Raw genomic sequence first — 20,269 nt, forward strand, 5'->3', positions numbered from 1 at the left:
TTACACTACATAACAAATTCTTCCACTACATAACACAACATACTCTTCCACTACATAACATATTCTTACACTACATGACACAACATATTCTTACACTACATAACATATTCTTACACTACATAACATATTCTTACACTACATAACATACTCTTACACTACATGACACAACATATTCTTACACTACATAACATACTCTTACACTACATGACACAACATATTCTTACACTACATAACATACTCTTACACTACATAACATATTCTTACACTACATGACACAACATATTCTTACACTACATGACACAACATATTCTTACACTACATAACATATTCTTACACTACATAACATACTCTTACACTACATGACACAACATATTCTTACACTACATAACATATTCTTACACTACATAACATACTCTTACACTACATGACACAACATATTCTTACACTACATAACATATTCTTACACTACATGACACAACATATTCTTACACTACATGACACAACATATTCTTACACTACATAACATACTCTTACACTACATGACACAACATATTCTTCCACTACATGACACAACATATTCTTACACTACATAACATATTCTTACACTACATAACATATTCTTACACTACATAACATATTCTTACACTACATAACATACTCTTACACTACATGACACAACATATTCTTACACTACATAACATACTCTTGCACTACATGACACAACATATTCTTACACTACATAACATATTCTTACACTACATAACATACTCTTCCACTACATGACACAACATATTCTTCCACTACATGACATACTCTTCCACTACATGACATACTCTTCCACTACATAACATATTCTTCCACTACATAACATATTCTTACACTACATAACATACTCTTCCACTACATAACATATTCTTCCACTACATGACATACTCTTCCACTACATAACATATTCTTCCACTACATGACATACTCTTCCACTACATAACATATTCTTCCACTACATAACATATTCTTACACTACATAACATACTCTTCCACTACATAACATATTCTTCCACTACATAACATACTCTTCCACTACATGACATATTCTTACACTACATAACATATTCTTACACTACATGACACAACATATTCTTACACTACATGACACAACATATTCTTACACTACATAACATACTCTTACACTACATGACACAACATATTCTTCCACTACATAACATATTCTTCCACTACATGACATACTCTTCCACTACATAACATATTCTTCCACTACATGACATACTCTTCCACTACATAACATATTCTTCCACTACATAACATACTCTTAGACTACATAACATATTCTTACACTACATAACATACTCTTACACTACATGACACAACATATTCTTCCACTACATAACATACTCTTCCACTACATGACACAACATATTCTTCCACTACATAACATATTCTTACACTACATAACATACTCTTCCACTACATAACATAACATACTCTTACACTACATAACATACTCTTCCACTACATAACATAACATACTCTTACACTACATAACATATTCTTACACTACATAACATACTCTTCCACTACATAACATACTCTTCCACTACATAACATATTCTTACACTACATAACATACTCTTACACTACATAACATATTCTTACACTACATAACATATTCTTACACTACATAACATATTCTTACGCTACATAACATATTCTTACACTACATAACATATTCTTACATAACATACTCTTACACTACATAACATAACATACTCTTACACTACATAACATACTCTTACACTACATAACATAACATACTCTTACACTACATAACATACTCTTACACTACATAACATAACATACTCTTACACTACATAACATACTCTTACACTACATAACATAACATACTCTTACACTACATAACATACTCTTACACTACATAACATACTCTTACACTACATAACATAACATACTCTTACACTACATAACATAACATACTCTTACACTACATAACATAACATACTCTTACACTACATAACATACTCTTACACTACATAACATAACATATTCTTAAACTACATAACATAACATGACAGTGACCTCATGCTTTGATTGTTACTGGAGGTATAACAAAGTGAAGAGTTACAGAACATGTACCTGTGGATACCTGTGGATCGTCTATTTAAAAACAACCGTGTTCACATCCTGTTTTGATTGTTAAGTTATTACTAGCATACCTTCTAGAAATTACTGGGAATGAATCATGGTTTAGGTTTCGTTTGTCGAAACGTCATCAGGTCATCAAGCTGACGCCCCTCCTTGATTGGTTACATTTGTGTTAGCATGTTAGCCTGAGAGCTAACCTACGTAGTACGGTTCAAACCCGGACTGTACTTCGATTTAATACAATATTAACAAAAAGTACGATGTTTAGGTATATAAGCTTTGTCGGTGTTTGTTCTCCAGTAGCTGTCATCGCTTAATGACTTTTAACAAACGCTCCGAGACATCTCTTTTCGGTTTTGTTTTCGCGCGAAACAACAAAGCAGGAGAGCAGCGCAGCTTGTTACTATATTTGACAAAGTAACTTTTAATGAAAACCACTTACCTTTTGTCACTATTGCGTGAACGCTAATAGCAGTCTCAGCTTGCCCTGTTCATATCAGTGAAGTTACGGAAGTTAAAACTGAGACGTGACCACGCATCGCTCCGTGTCGTCAACACGCGTGAAAGAAGGCGGCGGTTGAAAACTCTTCTTCGTCCCTTTTTTAAATTTCTGGCAGACTTACGGCTGCTTCGCGTTTTATCGCCCCCTATGTTGTTTTCAATTTTAAAGCTCCTAATTATTGTACTGTACTTTTAATTTAATGTTCCATTTTTACTTCGAGCCAAACCACCAACAACTATTAAGTAGGATCACATTAATGGAAATAACTATTTCCAGTGTAGATACTGTGTAATTTTCCATTATTGTATTTTTTTTATTTAACTGATATAAATATGTTTGATTTTTAACTTCTATTTTTATTTTTAATAATTAATTCCCGTCTCCTGTTTTCTTGAGCTGCTGTAATGCAAAAATTTCCCCCATGAGGGATCAATACAGTTTATCTTATCTTATCTTATCTTACATTAATTACAGCAATAACGTACGGTTTACATGTAAATGAATGAGGATTAATTATCAAATGACATACAATATAAACTGTCATTCTGCATGATAAGAACTACTTTTTTGAAAACATGAACAAGATAATTATGTTTTATTATACGCTTAGACACAAAGTTTTTTAAATTAAGTAATATAAAACTTTAACAGGTATAGCATGAAAGAGATGTCCATAATAATGCATCACTGTAAATAATAGGGGCTTTATACTTTTGTATTGAGTCGTTTTGTAGGATGAGCAGCTTTTTCTTTTGTACTTTGAGCAATCGAGATTTGAATGCATAACTTAACTTGTACCAGACTAATGTAAAACTGTGCTTTTGTTTCTTTTCTTTTAAGTTAATTTCTTCACTACTTATGGAGAAATATAAGTGGTCTTTAGAAATACAGAATACTGTGTTTTTAGCATTTACACATACCTGTTACAAGTTTCCACAACTAGGGGGTAATGTTGCACTTTTAAGGCTTTAGAGACTTTAGTGTTTAGACTTTTTAAGTGTCTTAAGGTTAAATGTTAAAGTAATCTTTTCATAGGCTGAAGTATCTTGTTCTACAAAAATCTGCATGATTTAATTTTATTTATTTTTTTTCTGTAATAAATCAACTGATTAATTAAATGATGAACGTGTCAGTTCAAGCAGTTTAGAAAGTTTTATATCATAACAGTACCGTTTGGTTTACTCCAAGAAGGCAACATCGATAGTTTAAACAGTTTACAAAAGATTCAACAGAATAGTTTGAAGTAAGCATTGGAGAACATAGTTAGAATATCATACATTTCTTTAAAGGCAAATATGAGCAGAAACACAGAGCAATAAATGCAATTCATTCTGATGAAATCGCTGTTAGTTAACTCCTTTCAAATCTTCCAAATAATTTCATTGGGATGTAACACTCTTTTAGCTTCTATCAGTTTGTTAGTCATGTTTCTAGTCTTTATGCAAAGCAAAGCTAAATGTTGTTTCAGTAGAACGAGTGACCCAGTTAACAGCTCTGTGTTGTTGTAGTTGCAACAGATGTTGAAGATGGAAAGTGTCCTAAGAAATGCCTCTTTGTTTTTTATTATAGTCAAAATATACTCATATATGTCTTTAATTCAAAACTCAACAAAGAAGCATGTGTTAGGACTCTTTCTGTCTGCAACATCTTTTTGTATAACCGCATAAACTTTTGTCTGAAAGTCTTTAGTTAAAATGGTCACCTGTTCAATTTGTTTTGTTTTTGCTACCAGTGAAGTCGTATGGCCATTAAAGCTCCTGTGAGGAGTTTTTAACAGGTTATGAAACAGATTAAATGAATACTCAATGTCTCTTTATGACCTACAAAAGCAATCCATGCCATCAGGGAGAAGATTACTCTGAACTTATTTCTAAAACTTGTAACCACTTGGAGTAGGTATCAGACAATCTAAATAACATTTTCCACAGCAAAGACTAACACTAAGTGACACTTTTGATAGTTAAAAAAAAAGTAGGATGCGATTTTTCATTAGAAAACATTGCTATCCAAGGATGGGATAAGATTAGCAAATAGATACGAGGTATCACTTTGTCCACAGGGGGCGTCAAAATCGAAACCAAACCAAATCTTTCTAAAAACAGTTTCTGTTTATCTGCAATGGCTACACCAAATTACTTTATTAAGTCTTTGCTGATAAGAAGTCAATTTCCTAAAGTTAAAAGCAAAATATTCTGTTAATTTATGGTACTTTTAAGAATATTTCATTTATGTCTGTCTATTTATCCTGAACTCAAAGTCTTCCCTCTGCTTGAGCAGACTGTGAAAGACGTTGTCAGGACAAAAAAAGAAGATTCTGTTTCGCTCCAGGTCCTGAGCATTCATAATGCGCGTCACCAAAGCTTGTTGAATGACTGGAGACTCACAGGGATGGTGCAGCACGTTGTGACTCACATTCCTATACGGCTCGATCACTAACAGACCCTGCTTGTTGATATCTTCACCCCTGCTGTATTCAGCAGAACTGTTAAGTGACTTCCTGTTTACCATACCCACAGCAGAATCGTTGCTTCTTTTTGTCACATTGAGTCCAAAGTCTTCACTGGAAGCAAATATTTTACAACTATTGATTACACCAGCTGTTGAGTTGGGTGTAGTCTCGTTATCAGGTGAGATACTTGGACTATCCAGGCTAACATTAAAGAGGCGATGACTTGAGCAGGTCATGTTTGCGGCGCTAAACGTCTTAGTTCTTCTCAGTCCAGAGGCTGTCCTGGTTTTGGGTTTTCCAGGTCTCGGAGTCTCCTGGATGTTTCTGTGCAGATAGGTGGTGAAGCCCTGAACCAGGCGACCCAGCCCTGACTTATAAGACCGACGCAGTGACTCAGCCGATCCTAATGGTACAGAGTGCAGACGGACCTGTTGGGAATAAAAGTAACTTTTAGATCAGCCCAGTATCCCCCAGGTATCCATAACGGATGACTCAGCAGCTAAGCATTTATGCCCTGGGCCAACAGTCAGTGCCAACAATGCAGGAAAGGAATGAGTGTGTACTAGAATATCTGACTTTCATGCAGGAGGCCGGAGTCTGCTCCCATCACAGGTCTGAAATCAAAATAAGCCTTTTTTTTAAGAAGACCTCATTCTTTCCCTAAGCTTAAACACTCAAGAACTAATGTTTTCAGGTACAGTTTATTAGGGGACAGACAAACTATGTGCACTGTAGCATCAATATTATGATTCAGAATTTATGGACTATGTATGTTTGTGTGTCCTGACCTGGTGAATTCTCATGTGCAGATGAACTGCAGCTCCCACCAACCACTGCTGCATGGACACTGAGCTCATTCTCTTCTTCGTGGTCATTCTCTCATAATGGTCAATGAGCTCCAGTTTGAGCCAGGTGTCATAGACCTCTGTGGTCTCAGCCATCTTTTCTGGGTTGTTGGCAATGCCGGGGATCAGGCAGAGGTAGCTGTGCACAAGCCAGCCAATTCGTGAAGAACTGCTGATGCCAAAAATCCTCTTAGCCTGGGGTCTCTGAGTCGACACGTCACCCTCTGTTGATCCATGCGCCCGGACCTGGCAGGGTGACAGAAAATGTGAAAGTCTGGGTTTCACTTCTGTTTAGCATTCTTTGTGAAATAGTAAGACTTTAGCTACTGCCATTTTACAACATTTAAAGTAATGTTGGGAAGCTTAAATGCTGTTACAGTGCCATACTACTAAACTAAGAACAAGCTTTATGCATGCATAGGAAAATATGAAATGAAATCCAAAATACAAACAATAGACAAAGCAAGTTTTAACCCACTTGTTGGGCAACCTGGTCAAAAAGCATGGACAGAGCCAGAGCAACGAGCCCGACTCCTCCATGTGTGACCCGGCTGCTGCCTCCAAGCTCTCCGCTCAGACTGAGGCTGAAAGCAGTCTGCTGCTCGCTGCTCATGCCCCGCTGCAAGAAGGCATATTGGTGCTGCAGTGCTGCCGAGGAGTCCAGAGAGAGGAAAGTAGAGAGGACAGGATCTAAGGAGATATCTGGGATGATGCTGGCATCTCGAGCCACAGAGAAAAGCTCCTGGACAGTGGCTGGAGAGGGGAGACACAAACTACGACCCATCAGGATCATGGCGACATCTGCCAGTCTAGACAGAGTGTGGTGGAGTATGTGTGTGTATGTGTGTGTGTGTGTGTGTGTGTGTGTGTGTGTGTATATGTGTGTGTGCAGGTCTGCTTGTTATCTGTGCTTCTGACCCTCTGTGTATATATTTGAGTCCAAGAGGTGTTATCTGCATTACCGATCTACCAAAGCATTCATAAACAGAGATACATAACCCACATGTTTCAAGTTATTGCAAAACAGACATTTCAGGAATATTGGCCTCATTTTGTGGCTGTTTGTGCATTTTCATAAAGGTAATTGAATTTTTTTGTGTGTTTGGTAAGTGACACAGCTGAGACGGTGAACTTACATTTCAATGCTTATTTGATATTAAATTGAAGTTGCATGTTTTACTCGTTCTGTCAGCCTCTTATTGCAGACGCAAGCCAATATTTGTATCCTTAGAAAGGGGACTGAGCTGCATGTCTTAAGGCAGCATTTTACTTCAAAATCTGTATTTAAGTTTTGAGAGTGATTCATATCAGAAGTGCACTCTGTAGCATCTGAAAACACATCCAAAACCAGCATGTTTTCTGTGTCATTCTTTCTCACTCTGTTAAATGTTCCCTCTCCTGCCAAAGGCTGAGAGTGAAGGATTTATCAGAGTGGCTCAAAGCATTAAACACATTCCTATGAAAAAACAACAACATAAAAAGTGTGACAGGGTTTTTGATTGGGCTTTATCAGCTTGGACTGTATTAATTACCTGTTTAGTGTAAAGGATAAATTGAACCAAATGACAGCACTTTTTGTGGTCCGAAAGGCGTTTTAAACCGAGACACAACCACTGATCATTAACCTTAAAGTCAACAAGCAAGCAGTCAGCTCACTGTGAGGATATTTACTCTGCTTGCCGTTCAGTCCACTTATCAAAGATCAAAATGAATTTTAAATTAAACCAAGTCAAACTGAAAAATTGTGAAAAAATGAATGAAAACAAAAAAAACACAAAATTTCAAAGTAATTAAGCTTCAAGAACTTCCATACTTTCCAAAACTTGCCAAGTTTGTTTTTTGAAATATTACTTAAAGTCATTTCTTTCAACTTCTGGGAAACTCCTCAGGATGTTTGTTTCTTCCATTAAGTTATGCATCGTTTGAGCAGAGACTGTATACATTATTTAACACCCATCAGAGTAGATATTTAGAATACACATTGACACTCCAAAATACAGTGAAAAAGATAAATTAGCTTTATAAATTCTTTATAAAGAATCTTATTAATTGAGTCATTCTTAAATTACTAATTTGAGAACTGGGAGCTCCCACTTAGTTTCTGAACTGTAGTGAGGAAGTATAATGTAAAGAGACAAGAGATTAAAATACTGAGTTAAAAAAAACAACCAAAAAACGTATTTTTTTACAGTAGTTATTGAGTGCATGTATTAAAATTCAACCACAATCAAAAACAGAATCATTTGTTAACATTCATGAACTATTTGTTATGAGGGGATGATGAAGTAATGATTTATCATTATTATCATTACTACAACTATTATTATTATTATTATTACTACAACTTTTAGTATTATTATTATTATCATTATTATTATTATTATTATCATTATTACTACAACTATTATTATTGTTATTGTTGTTGTTGGTTTTGTTGCATGTCTGATGTCTTTCGTGTCTCGCCGTACACTCACTTGACACTGTCGTTCGATACATGACGACATGCGACACCGACTGATCCTTGAAAATTAGTCCTTGATGCGGAAGTAAAATAGCCTGTTGACGTTAACGAGCCTTCCTGTCCACAACTCTCCTTTTCGCTCGAAACGTTCGCTCGAAAGTTTGTCCATACAACAACAACAACTATGTTCCCTCTTTGAGTTAAAAGAAAGAAAAAAAAGTGAGGAAATGTTCCCAGTTTTTCGGTCGAGTCACCAGACTTCCGGGTTGTCATTATGATACGTCACGGTCTTGACCCTGCAAAAAGCTTCGTCATCTCACATAACAGCAGCGAAGAGGAGGTCTCCTGTACGTGCTTGTGATCGGTGAAAACACAATAGGTGAGTAATTAAGCAGCGCTTGTATGTACATAACATGTTTAATGTTAACATTAAACGAGTGTGCATTGTTTTACTCTCCAAACTAACTCTGTAGCTGTAGCTATGGAAACCAGCTAACTAACCTACAGGTAGGGTGACTAATCACACAAACATGAAATAAAGGAGGAGAGATTCATATCGAGGGATTGTTTAAGGGTCAGGAGCCTTCATACAAAGCAGGTTGTCACACCTGCGTGGGTAAATAAAGCTCACAATCCTGTGCATCATATCTTAGTTCTCTCGGAAGGTATTAGCATTGCAGTGCTTTCTTTGAATGAGGGACTCTTTGATAAGAAACGTGTTTATCCTTCACCTGGGGACTGAACGACCTGACAGGTTGCACACCTGGGCTGAGCTGCAGGCTTGATGTAGAGCAGGGATGGGCAACTTTGGTGACAGCAAAGGCCACATTAATTGAATTCTCACTGCCAGAGGGCCAAATTGTAGGATACAAAAACAATTACAGTCAATTATGTCTCAAATTTATCTCAACATGTACCACTGATCAAATATTAGTATGGACATATTTCTGGTTTTCATGATTTCATGGCAGATTTTGTCATGTTTTCTTCATGTTTTCAATTAATTGATATGTAAAAATTGACCTAAGGGCCACGTTGAGGGTTGATGGGGGCCGCATGTGGCCCCCGGGCCGCCAGTTGCCCACCCCTGATGTAGAGTAACACCTTTATTACACACTTTATGTTGTGTTTTCCTCTGCATTGTCAAAGCCATATGACGATGGCTACAGCAGAAACCACTAAGATACCTACATAAATTACCCAACCCAACCTAATTACCCATCCGCTGCTAACCGTTCAATATTACATGTGCAATAACTTTGTAATTCACTGCTTTACAATTGTCTATTTATGTACTCAGTCACTGCACTTTAACTTTAACTGTCTATTTATTTATTTACTCATTCAGTCACTGCACAATAATAACTGTATATACTCGTTCACTGCACCATAACTTCACTTATTTGCACTATATCTCTATATTTAAATTTGTTTAACTAATCAGTCACTGCAAAATAATAACTGTATATATTCTTTCAGTCACCATGACTGTCTATTTATTTATTATTATTATCATTCATTCACTGAACAGCAATTTCCCTGGCCACTCTTTACATACTTCTCTTTCATATCACCACAAATATATTTTTGTTGTTGTTGTTTTTGTAAACGCTGCTGTTTAGGATTGCTGCTAACGAAGTTTCGTTGTGTCCTTGTATACAATGATAATAAAGATTCTATCTATCTATCTATCTATCTATCTAAAGTAATTGATAGATTAATAGTTAATTAAATCCTTCCCCCAACACTCTGATCCACACTGGATTGTTTTGACTAAGCTGGATCAGGGTCCAACACTCTCACGTTATCTGCTGGCATTTCTTACTAAGAACTTCTAAGAAATTACTTTGTGGTGATTAAATGTGAATGTTTGGATGAAAGCGTCTGCTAAGTGAACTACTTTCTAGGTAATCTTGAGGTGAATAAGTGATTATTTACGACACAGTAGTTAAAGACTCTCTGGACTTGGACTGGTTCATTCCTTTGTTGTATACAACACCGTATCTGTTAGATAAATAACATAGTAGTGTAAACTATGTCTCTGTAATTTATGTGATATATCCATTGTTATACAGCTGTACTACACAACATGTTGTGTTACAATTCACCTCTACATGTCAGCTTTATATGATGTATGCAGGATACATCATTTAGTATGATCTAATACAGTATCCTGGACTGTGTTATGATTTTTCCAAGTTGTATAAATTTGATTACATGACCTTATTGAATTTGTTATATTGCTTTATAAATACAGACAGAGGTATCATCATTTAATTAAATCCTATGATTCTGGTGTAAAACTGTTTACATAGACCTGCTCTAGACCTGTGGTTCTCAACTGGTCTAGCCTCAGGACCCACCACCAACTCCTTCATGAAAACCCGCGACACAGGTCTCTGATATTTTTCAACCAATCAGATTCATTTAATGAAAAAGTGAACAGTTTGGACCTCAGACAGTACAAAACATGTGACAGAATAAAGAGACAGAACAAAACAAACGTGTTTATAAATACACTTTTTGACACAACGGCACACATTCGCACCTTAATGACAACGGCTTTTGGACCCACTTTTGGGTCCTGACCCACCAGTTGGAGAACACTTTTCTAGACTACCTGAATTACCACTGTCTTTTTGCTTCATAGTTTTGTCTTGAGTAGCTCTTCTAAAGCATCTTCTTTTTTCTTATTTCCTTGTTTTTTCTTATTTCCTTGTTAATTGTTTAGCACCAATACACCAAGTCAAATTCCTTGTGTAAATGTACTTGGCAATAAACCCCGATTCTGATTCTGATTTTTTCTTATTTCCTTTTCACATTCCACTTTATGTATTCTTTTTTTGTTTTTAATATAATTGAACATCATTTTTAATATCTATATCTTGCCCTGGTGCAACTTCCACATTTTAACCCTACACTCACTTTTATCTCTGCTTTTGGTCTCCACCAGCTTCTGCGGTGTATTTCTGGCCTTTTAGCTTCTACTCGCTCCACTATGTACACCAGCGAGTTTCTGAGTTTCTCTGTCCTCTCTCTGGTGATTTGTTAGTTTGTCGAGTCGTTTTTGGGATGTCTTTCTCTTTAAACAGCTTCCTTACTTGTTGTGAAAAAGAGTCCTGAAGAGCAGTGAGATTAATCAGTAAACTTGTTTGCTGGACAGCCAAAGATTGAGCTTTAACAGCTGTTACAATGAATGTTTTGCAAACAACTGCAATTAAATGTAAATTCCAACATGACATGTTTAGGCCTTTCTTTGTCCAAGATGTAAGATTTTTGCATATGAGATAGGGCGAGTAAACTGTAATAATCTAAAAATATCACGCTCTCACCGGGCAGACAGCAGTGTGGGCAGTACCTCAGTGCATACAAACAAAACTAACATCCACCACAGCGACTAGAAGATTATTTCTTCATTCCAGGTTGTTCAGCATCATGAGTCAGCGGACGGAGCGACGGGGTATACATGTGGACCAATCAGACCTACTGTGCAAAAAGGGATGCGGTTACTATGGTAACGCAGCATGGCAGGGCCTGTGCTCCAAGTGCTGGAGGGAGGAGTACCAGCGGGTACGGCAGAAACAGATCCAGGACGACTGGGCCTTGGCAGAGAAGTAAGACCGTCTGTTGCATGAATGCATTGACCATCTGGGTAGAAAAAAAGTTACTTTTTATATTTTTTTTCGGGGTAATTTTCACCACAGCATATTATTAGGATAAGATACATTTGTGATTAGTGAGTTTTCCTCTGTAAGATAAAGACGTTGGTACAATCTTGATAATTTTTTCTATGTAAATGTCCTTGGCTTCAGGTTGCAGCGAGAGGAGGAGGCAGCGTATGCAAGCAGTCACGGAGCACAGACGCAGTCTCAGCCTCAGTCCGCAGCTCCGCAACCTCACCCAGGCCACGCCTCGCTGGGACCCTTCTCCAAGTTCGAGGAGAAGAAAACCAATGAGAAGACTCGGAAAGTGACCACCGTTAAGAAGTTCTTCAGCCCTTCATCGCGCACTGCCCCCAAAAAAGGTGACAGATTTACAGAAGAACAAAAGTGGATTTATTGATTGGACTTTGTTGTCTGAAGTTCGACCTGCGTCACAGCAGCTCCATTCACAACATTCCCCTGTCAGTCTGTGTTTGATCAATGATAATATTTCACACACATTATAAGTAATAAAACTAGAAATTACCAAATTTCATTTAGCTACTTCAGTTTTCATTTAAGCTTATGGTCAAAAAAAAGCTCCTGCTGAATCCTCTAAAGCTCCATTTTTAACATGTTTGATCTTCTTTGAAGTCTGATTTGGCTCGTCGGCTTTGCCACATGTTGCAGATGTTATTAAAACGTTGATCTTTTCTCAACAGATTCCCAAGAAGGCAGGACACCCAGTCCGTCTCTTAGCCGCCATGCTAGCTTCGAAACAGACCAAGTGTCCAAGGACTTTATGGACTTCTTGAAAAACCTCCAGAAGCCGGGTCGGGAGATCCACAAGCAGTCCCGAGCGTTTATTGTGAACATGTTGAGCAAAAAGGTCTGTTGTGCTTTAAAATAAAAAGGTTAAGTGTTGAATGTTGATCATTGACCTGATCAGCACTTCTAACTCTCGTTCTTTTCAGGACCTGAGTGCTGACGAGCTGTCCGAGTGTGTTCAGGATTTCTACCAGAACATGGCCGACCGCTTGATGAGCCACTTTAAAGGTTGGTTTGCAGAACTCGCCGGCTTTTGATAACATTCAACAATCATTTCCACTCCTCAGGTCCTATTTTATCTGACTTTTTAGGAACCACATCAAGTATTTTCCGCTGAGTATGGAGGCTAGATTACACATAAAGTCAGTTGACAGATAGGCATCACCCTGAGCGGATTAATGTATTCACTCGAGCTGACAAAAATAAAGTTGCAGAAAAAAAATCTGCATGATGTTTCCTTTGCCATGATCTAGCATTTTTAAGCTTGCATTAGAAAAGTTAGATCTGAACTCCACATAACAACAAAAGCATTTTAAACTCAAATGAATACCTTTCAGAGTGCTCATGATGTTATCAATTAGGACATTTTGTCCCCACGTCATGAATAATGATTCATTAGGCTGTGTGTGTTGTGCAATAGCGTCAAGGTGTTCCTATATGTTTTATATTCTTTTACCTTTGTTATCTTATCTCTCATGCTGTGTTTTTCACGTCTTGTGCACTCATGGGTAATGTGAAATATATGTTGTGTTGTTTTGCATTCGTTTGTGTCTTTCTGTTTACATGTGGAGGTGTTTCTCTAATGTTTTTTATTTATTGATTCGAGTGGAAGCTGCTGAATGTTTGGCAGCACTTTGAGTCCAAGACAAAATTCCCCAAGGGGACAAAAAAAGTATATCGTATCGTACCGTATCATATCGTATCGCATCCCTTTTACCGGTTCATGCAGTCAAAAATCACAGCAAAACCTTTTTTGATTTACTCAAATTTGAGGTTCATTCTGCTATGGTAGGCTTGATTGCAGCCGCTGTGTAGCTTTGTCTTACTATGACTCAGCCACTCGTTGGAGATAGATGGACTGTTGGTTATCTTAGGTATCTTTTAGGGTGAATATTTGCAATATGTGTTTAACTTATGCACATAAACAACAACAAAAAACCACAACCCTGTCAAGTATATTTACTTACCTTTATAATTCAGCTCTCTAAACGAATGCAGCTTTAACTGATGCTGTCTGTTAAACCCTTTACTCACCAGGCTCTTCAGAGTCTGTGGAGCAGGTGATGGACCAGGTGGAGAAGTTCATCATGACTCGACTGTATAAGAGCGTGTTCTGTCCTGAAACCACCGACGATGAGAAGAAGGACTTGGCCACACAGAAGAGGATCAGGTGGGCCTCGCAGGATTCAATGACATTGTTTAGATGAGTGTGATGAGTGCAGTGAAAAGCTTTTTGAGTCATGCAACTTATTAAATACCATCCTATTGTTTTCCAGGGTAAACAAAGAGTAACTTTTAATCCCTTTGTATTTCAGGGCCTTACACTGGGTGACCATCCAGATGCTCTGTGTTTCTATGGATGAAGAAATCCCAGAAGTGTCCGAGAATGTGGTCAAAGCAATAACAGGTCAGAGTCAACACTTTAACCTACTGTTTCACTGCATTTCATAAGTCCAACTAAAAATAAACTGCATGTTTTTTTTCTGCTGCGGCAAAGATGTTTGTTCTATAAACCAGATATGCTGTGTTCTGTTTTACATTTTAGAAACAGAAAAGGGATTGATTAATATTCCATATTAGTCACAAAGTTAGTTTTCTGAGTATGTAGAGGAAAAGATACCATACTGGCATGAAGCTGTCATGTGAGTCTATGATGAGCAGAACAGATGGTCACACTGAGCCGGAGAGCAGCTCGTTAGACTAAACAACACTCTGAAAAACAAACCGCAGTGTGCTGAAGTTTCCTTCTTTTCAGACTTAAAAACATGAACAACTTTGTGTGCTGTAGCTGAGGTTGTTGAACAAACAAACAAACAAACAAACAAACAAACATCCACACAGCAGGAGTCAGTTTTCTGAACATGTACTCAGCTGCAGCACATTGAAAGGAACATGCATATTGTTAAGATAAGATAAGATAATCCTTTATTGGTGTTGCAGCAGTAAAACACAAGAAGAAGAGTGTGGAATTACACTGATGTGAACCTTACTGATCAAATAAAGCTAACAACATACTATCTTCTAACGACACTCCCCTCCAGATTGTTGTGATGAAAGGTAGCATCTCTTATATTTCCCCAAATACCTCTGTTCTGCATTTGAAGTAAAAACAAGTGTTGAAGAAAATGACACTTTTACTCTCTGCTCAAAGGAACATTGTGTAGCTGCCATGTGGTGCATGTTATGACTGAAGATAAATTATTCATTGATTGGATGCAAACTGTGAATAGGCTTCACTTTTACATTTTAACTTTGAAGTGGAACTACACGCACACACACACAAACACACACACACACACACACAGCCATTGAGGTGGTGGCAGTAATAGATATTATACAGACGAGTAAATAGCTTGAAAAGAAGGTGAGCAGGGCTGCATGTACCAGCAGTGATGAGCCGAATATTTTGTGCATCATCAATTTGTCTTTAAAAAATCAGCATCAAAGTTTTTAACAAAGCCAGAGGAAACATTTTCAATCAAACATTAAAAGCTTAAAAGGTCTTAAATCTACGCCCGCAGAGGAAAAAGAAAACCTCTGAGCAGCTGAGAACTTTTTTTTTTTTTTTAACAGGACATTAAGTTGTGATTTGTTTGACCTATCAAACTCATGAATTGTTTGTATATTTATTTGTGTTTCAGATATCATTGAGATGGACTCAAAGAGGGTTCCTCGGGACAAACTTACCTGCATCACAAGCTGCAGTAAACAAATCTTCAGCGCCATCAGGACCACAAAGAACGAGCCGGCCTCTGCAGACGATTTCCTCCCCGCGCTCATTTACATCGTACTGAAGGCCAACCCTCCACGGCTTCAGTCCAACATCCAGTACATTACCCGCTTCTGCAACCCCAGCAGGCTGATGACCGGGGAGGACGGATACTACTTCACCAACCTGGTCTGTGTCTTTTTTCAGAGCTACATTTCAAAAGTTAATCACGATTAATCACATTTTAACTTGCATGTTTGAAATTCAATTATTTCACATTTAAAAATAAAAATTGTTTGACTTTTATTTAGATTTTCTTTTCCTGTCTTAAGCTAAGAGTACTTTACCTGCTGTTTGAATTCAACCCTGCTTTTATTTTGAAATAAAGTAAGGAACTTCTGGTAGATCGAAGGTTACGACATTCACTTAACAACAGAAAAAGAAACTCATTTTGGATCAAGAACTAAATGAAAAAAGCTCAAAGGAACAGTACAAAGTAAAATGTCTGATGTCATGAGATGGATATTACTTTTGACTCGTCGACTGAGCTGAGCTTTTGAAAATAGGACTCCAATGATCCAACTTGTGCAAAATAATTCCCCCGACATGAATTAAAGCTAAAGTCTCCTAACTCAAATTTGAGAAGTAGAAAGCGGAGGTATTTGTGTAAACATGTAGGGAGTAGAAAATTAAACATTTTCGCTAGAGAAACCTGAAAAATACCTACGTACAGTTAGGAGGGATTTTGACTTGATAACTTCCCTCTACAGTAGAAAAGTAGAAAATAATAAAATAATTTAACTTAAGTTTTGAGGGGCTTTTAAATGGAAATGTGTGAATGGGTTTGCAGTCAAACTGGGAAAACTTAAAGTTACCAGTCCCAACGATCTTAGTCAGACACATAACCCCCATTAAACACTTACATTTTCTCATAAATGTTAAAAAAGATATTAAGATATTACCTGGGAATATTGAGCTGTAGATGTGTTGGTCAGTATAAAAGTCTACTTTCCCCTACATGAAAATGCATGACCTGACTTGGCTCACCAGTTCCAGAGCTAAAACAATCCTTTGTGGGAAAGCATTTTTTTTTTACCTTTGGAAGAGCCAGGTTAGCTGGATCCAGTTTTTATGCTAATCCAGGCAAACAGGTTTCAGGACTACGCTTTGTTTAAATGAACAGATACGATATCCGAGATCTTTTTATCAAACTAATTGCTATGTAGTATGTACATAAGCATGTATTTCAAAATGTCAAACTATTGATTTAATATGGAGGCTGTCCGTCACAGTATGACTCAGATGGATGTAAATATGCTTTCAGAGTCCTCATGTCTATCTATTGCTTTTTCTGTTTTTCAGTGCTGTGCTGCGGCATTTATTGAGAAGTTGGACGCTCAGTCACTAAACCTTTCCCCAGAGGAATTTGAGCGCTACATGTCTGGGCAAGCCTCTCCGCGTATCAACAGCTCTGACGGTGAGTGGCCCGGCGCTGGCACTGCACCAGATGTGGCTGCCACTAACCCAGTCCTGGCTCAGCTCAATCACAACCTGGAGCTGCTGTCGGGCCTCAGCAGCCGGCAGGAGTCGGTGATGGAGGCTGCTCAGGGCCTGCAGGCTGACCTCCTCGCCTGGCCCGTGGCTGTGCAGAAGGAGGTGCACGACATCCTGGAGAAATACCCGCTAGAGATTCTGCCTCGTAAGGTTTCTGCCATCGATGCCAACAACATGGACAATGACAACCTGCCACCGCCACTCACACCCCAGGTGTTTGCTGGGTAGTGGAGTTCTCACTTCATTTTAAATACAGAAAGGGTACTTTTCTGTCGTCTAGAGTCAGCTCATTTCCTGGTATTTCATTTTAACGGTGACACTAATCCTGAAGAGTTTGGAGCCTTTTCTTGCTGAGCTTGTTTTGCACCTCAAACACACACCAGTATTTATTTCAGCAAAATCAGAGCATGATGGAGATTAGTATGCAGGGTTAAAATACGCCGCCTCGTTCTGTCCCTGGTTTATTTTGACCTTCAGATTTGGGCCTGGACTTGCAAACCATCCTGGGCTATGAAAAACTTAAAAAGTCTAAAAAAAAAAAACAAATCAAACTAAAAATTTAATAAAATAGAATACAAATTGTTAGACTCATTTAAATTCCATTTATACATAAATAATGTGTACAAACATAAAAAATAACATAAAATAATTATTTCTTTTACTCAGTATGTATTTATGAAATTTTATGCTACTTTTATTTACTTTTTAGAACTTTACATAACTAATCTTTGCTCAGCTGTGACATGTTTTTAAAGAACTTCCAGTCATGGATCCCATGAGCTGGTCCCACTCGTACTCACACTATGCACTGACTGGACCGTTTTGACTTTTCTCAAGTTTTGAATAATTATAGTGCTTATCTTTTAATAGAAGAAGTTCTGTACTTTCCTCTACTGTAGCTGTTTTTGTTTGACGTGTGTTTATAGCATTATGGCATTTTAAATGGTCCGTACCACAGATTTGAAGCTATCGTAGCTTATTTCATTTTAAAGCTCCTATTCCATTTTTATTTAAACTTTTTCTGTTGAAGTAAAAATGCTTTAAAGTGGTTTGTTTTGTAGACAGTTTAAACCTTCGGTCCTATTAGCAACCACACTGACAAGTTGGCTAACTGACTATTGTATGACAGTATAGCTAGCTTACTTAAAGTTAGCTTTGAGTTAGCTAGCTATACACAAAGCTAAATGAAAGTTAGTAAGCTAGCTAGCTTGAGTGCTTCATTCAGCTTATAGTTTAGTAAGCATATGAATTATGCTAGCAGGGTTTCCCGCCTTTTAGCCTGTTAGATGTTACTTGCTAGCTAAGGACCTATTGTCCCAAAAGCAGTCTAAATAAATGTATGTATGTTGTCAGAAAAGGAAAACACGTTTTTTTTATAATGTGTTAGTTGTAAAATAAACACTGCGCTTAATAATCAAATGTAACCTGCTTACAACACATGAACTGCAGCTGATGTTAAAAAAACTGTGTTAGCCTTTAAAAGCATGAGGAACTGATAACAATATAGATCCTCTCAAATAAAACATAAACCTCTCTTTTGTTGTTGGCAACAACTTTGAGATTAAAGAGAATTTTGTCAGCCTAAACTCTTGATTTTCAAAAGTAAAAGATGAGAAAATAATAATAATTTTGAACTACAATACAATAACAATAATAATAATAATAAAATACACAACACCCTCTAATGCATAAAGTTCATGTTAACCAGCTAATGTTTAGTATTAGCATTAGGCTAGATGCATTATTGTAACCTGTTGTCTATGTGAAAATGATAATGTAGGCTGCAGATGTCTTTAAAAAAGACTGAAGATGAAGTTTTTTCCAGTAATACTTGAAAACATTCATATATTTCACTACTTGTGTGACTTTTTTGAGTTTCCATATCATGTGTTTTCTTTCACAAACCACATTTCATGTTTTGTGCAGATGCAGGTAACCCACAAAGAAATAACAGGTTTTTACAACAGTTCTAAACTTGTACTGTATGTTTATGAAGCGTTTGAGTTTCTGTTTGAGTTATAGAAACATTATTCCATTTCTTGTTATGCCTTATACTTTATGCAACGCTCTTTATGTGTTTTTTTTTTTGTCCAGCTGTAACGAATCTAGAGAAAAAACACTGAACCACTCCTGAACAACTTCACATTTTTCTCACTCTCACCATCACTTCAACTTGAAAAGCCTTTTTGTTTTCACTGTACTGTATTTTGCGGCGTGTTTAAGGAGGCTTTCTGTATGTTTACTTCTATAATAAATCACAATGTTATACCCCAAGGTATGTCAAACATTAATAAGAAAAATGTATTCTTTGTCATTTTCTGATCTATTGTATAAAATTAGTTTGAAAAAAATGATTGCCTGCTGAAACACTGCTGCCCTACTCCTGGTTTTTGTACGTGTGTGCATAGATGCTGTGTGTTGATTCATTAAATGACTAAAAGGAAAAAGGGTGTTTGACTGAAGAGAGAACCATGGCCCTGTTTGGTATATTTATTATGACTTATCCAAACAAACCTGATATTAAGGTTGACTCTGTATTCAAAATAATTTATATATGCTTCACCTAAAGCTGATTCATCAGTAAAATCTTACACATCTCAGAATTTACAACCTAAAAATGTTATATATGAGAATATAAATTACTCATAGAGGAACATTTGACTGCTGAATGAGTATTTTGACTTTGTTATTCTGAGACTCAGGCATCCGTTGAGTGTACATTAGATTTTTGTCTCCTTGGTTTTTCATTTGAGGACTTGGCCTCGTATTTAATTATTTTAACTCTGAGTGAAGGATCTCAGAATTTATTCTAACACTGAAAAAGAACAAATGCCATCAGAGAGATTTCACACAATTACAAAAGTCACATTTATAAAATA

The 20,269-nt window shown here is 37.0% G+C and overlaps 3 protein-coding genes across 5 annotated transcripts in view; 1 reads left to right on the plus strand and 2 right to left on the minus strand.

Moving 5' to 3' along the window:
- The window catches only part of ttc3 (tetratricopeptide repeat domain 3), a 32,390-nt gene extending 29,632 nt beyond the window's left edge, over nt 1-2,758 (minus strand). Inside the window, exon 1 of the mRNA XM_061056458.1 lies at nt 2,624-2,758. The gene's annotated coding sequence lies outside the window, so the exon portion shown is untranslated. The remainder of the gene's footprint in view (nt 1-2,623) is intronic.
- A 1,064-nt stretch (nt 2,759-3,822) lies between these two features.
- Nucleotides 3,823-6,826, minus strand: LOC132988851 (uncharacterized). The gene is made up of 3 exons (XM_061056467.1): nt 6,456-6,826; nt 5,921-6,223; nt 3,823-5,560 (listed from the first exon to the last, which is right to left on the minus strand). Exons 1-3 carry the CDS (start codon nt 6,768-6,770, stop codon nt 4,910-4,912), a joined length of 1,269 nt encoding a protein of 422 aa, XP_060912450.1. The 5' UTR covers nt 6,771-6,826; the 3' UTR covers nt 3,823-4,909.
- Nucleotides 6,827-8,673: 1,847 nt separating this feature from the next.
- rabgef1 (RAB guanine nucleotide exchange factor (GEF) 1) lies at nt 8,674-19,837 on the plus strand. 3 transcript variants are annotated; one of them, XM_061056465.1, is made up of 10 exons: nt 8,674-8,817; nt 11,861-12,052; nt 12,251-12,462; nt 12,802-12,968; nt 13,054-13,135; nt 14,165-14,297; nt 14,443-14,534; nt 15,769-16,025; nt 17,199-18,538; nt 18,604-19,837. In XM_061056465.1, exons 2-9 carry the CDS (start codon nt 11,874-11,876, stop codon nt 17,616-17,618), a joined length of 1,542 nt encoding a protein of 513 aa, XP_060912448.1. In that variant the 5' UTR covers nt 8,674-8,817; nt 11,861-11,873; the 3' UTR covers nt 17,619-18,538; nt 18,604-19,837. The 3 variants fall into 3 exon arrangements, with proteins under 3 accessions (XP_060912448.1, XP_060912449.1, XP_060912447.1); XM_061056466.1 differs by lacking the exon at nt 8,674-8,817 and adding an exon at nt 8,829-8,945; XM_061056464.1 differs by lacking the exon at nt 8,674-8,817 and adding an exon at nt 9,110-9,192.
- The last annotated feature ends 432 nt before the right edge of the window (nt 19,838-20,269 follow it).

This window comes from Labrus mixtus, chromosome 14 (assembly GCF_963584025.1).
Source record: "Labrus mixtus chromosome 14, fLabMix1.1, whole genome shotgun sequence".
In the NCBI taxonomy this organism is placed as follows: domain Eukaryota; kingdom Metazoa; phylum Chordata; class Actinopteri; order Labriformes; family Labridae; genus Labrus; species Labrus mixtus.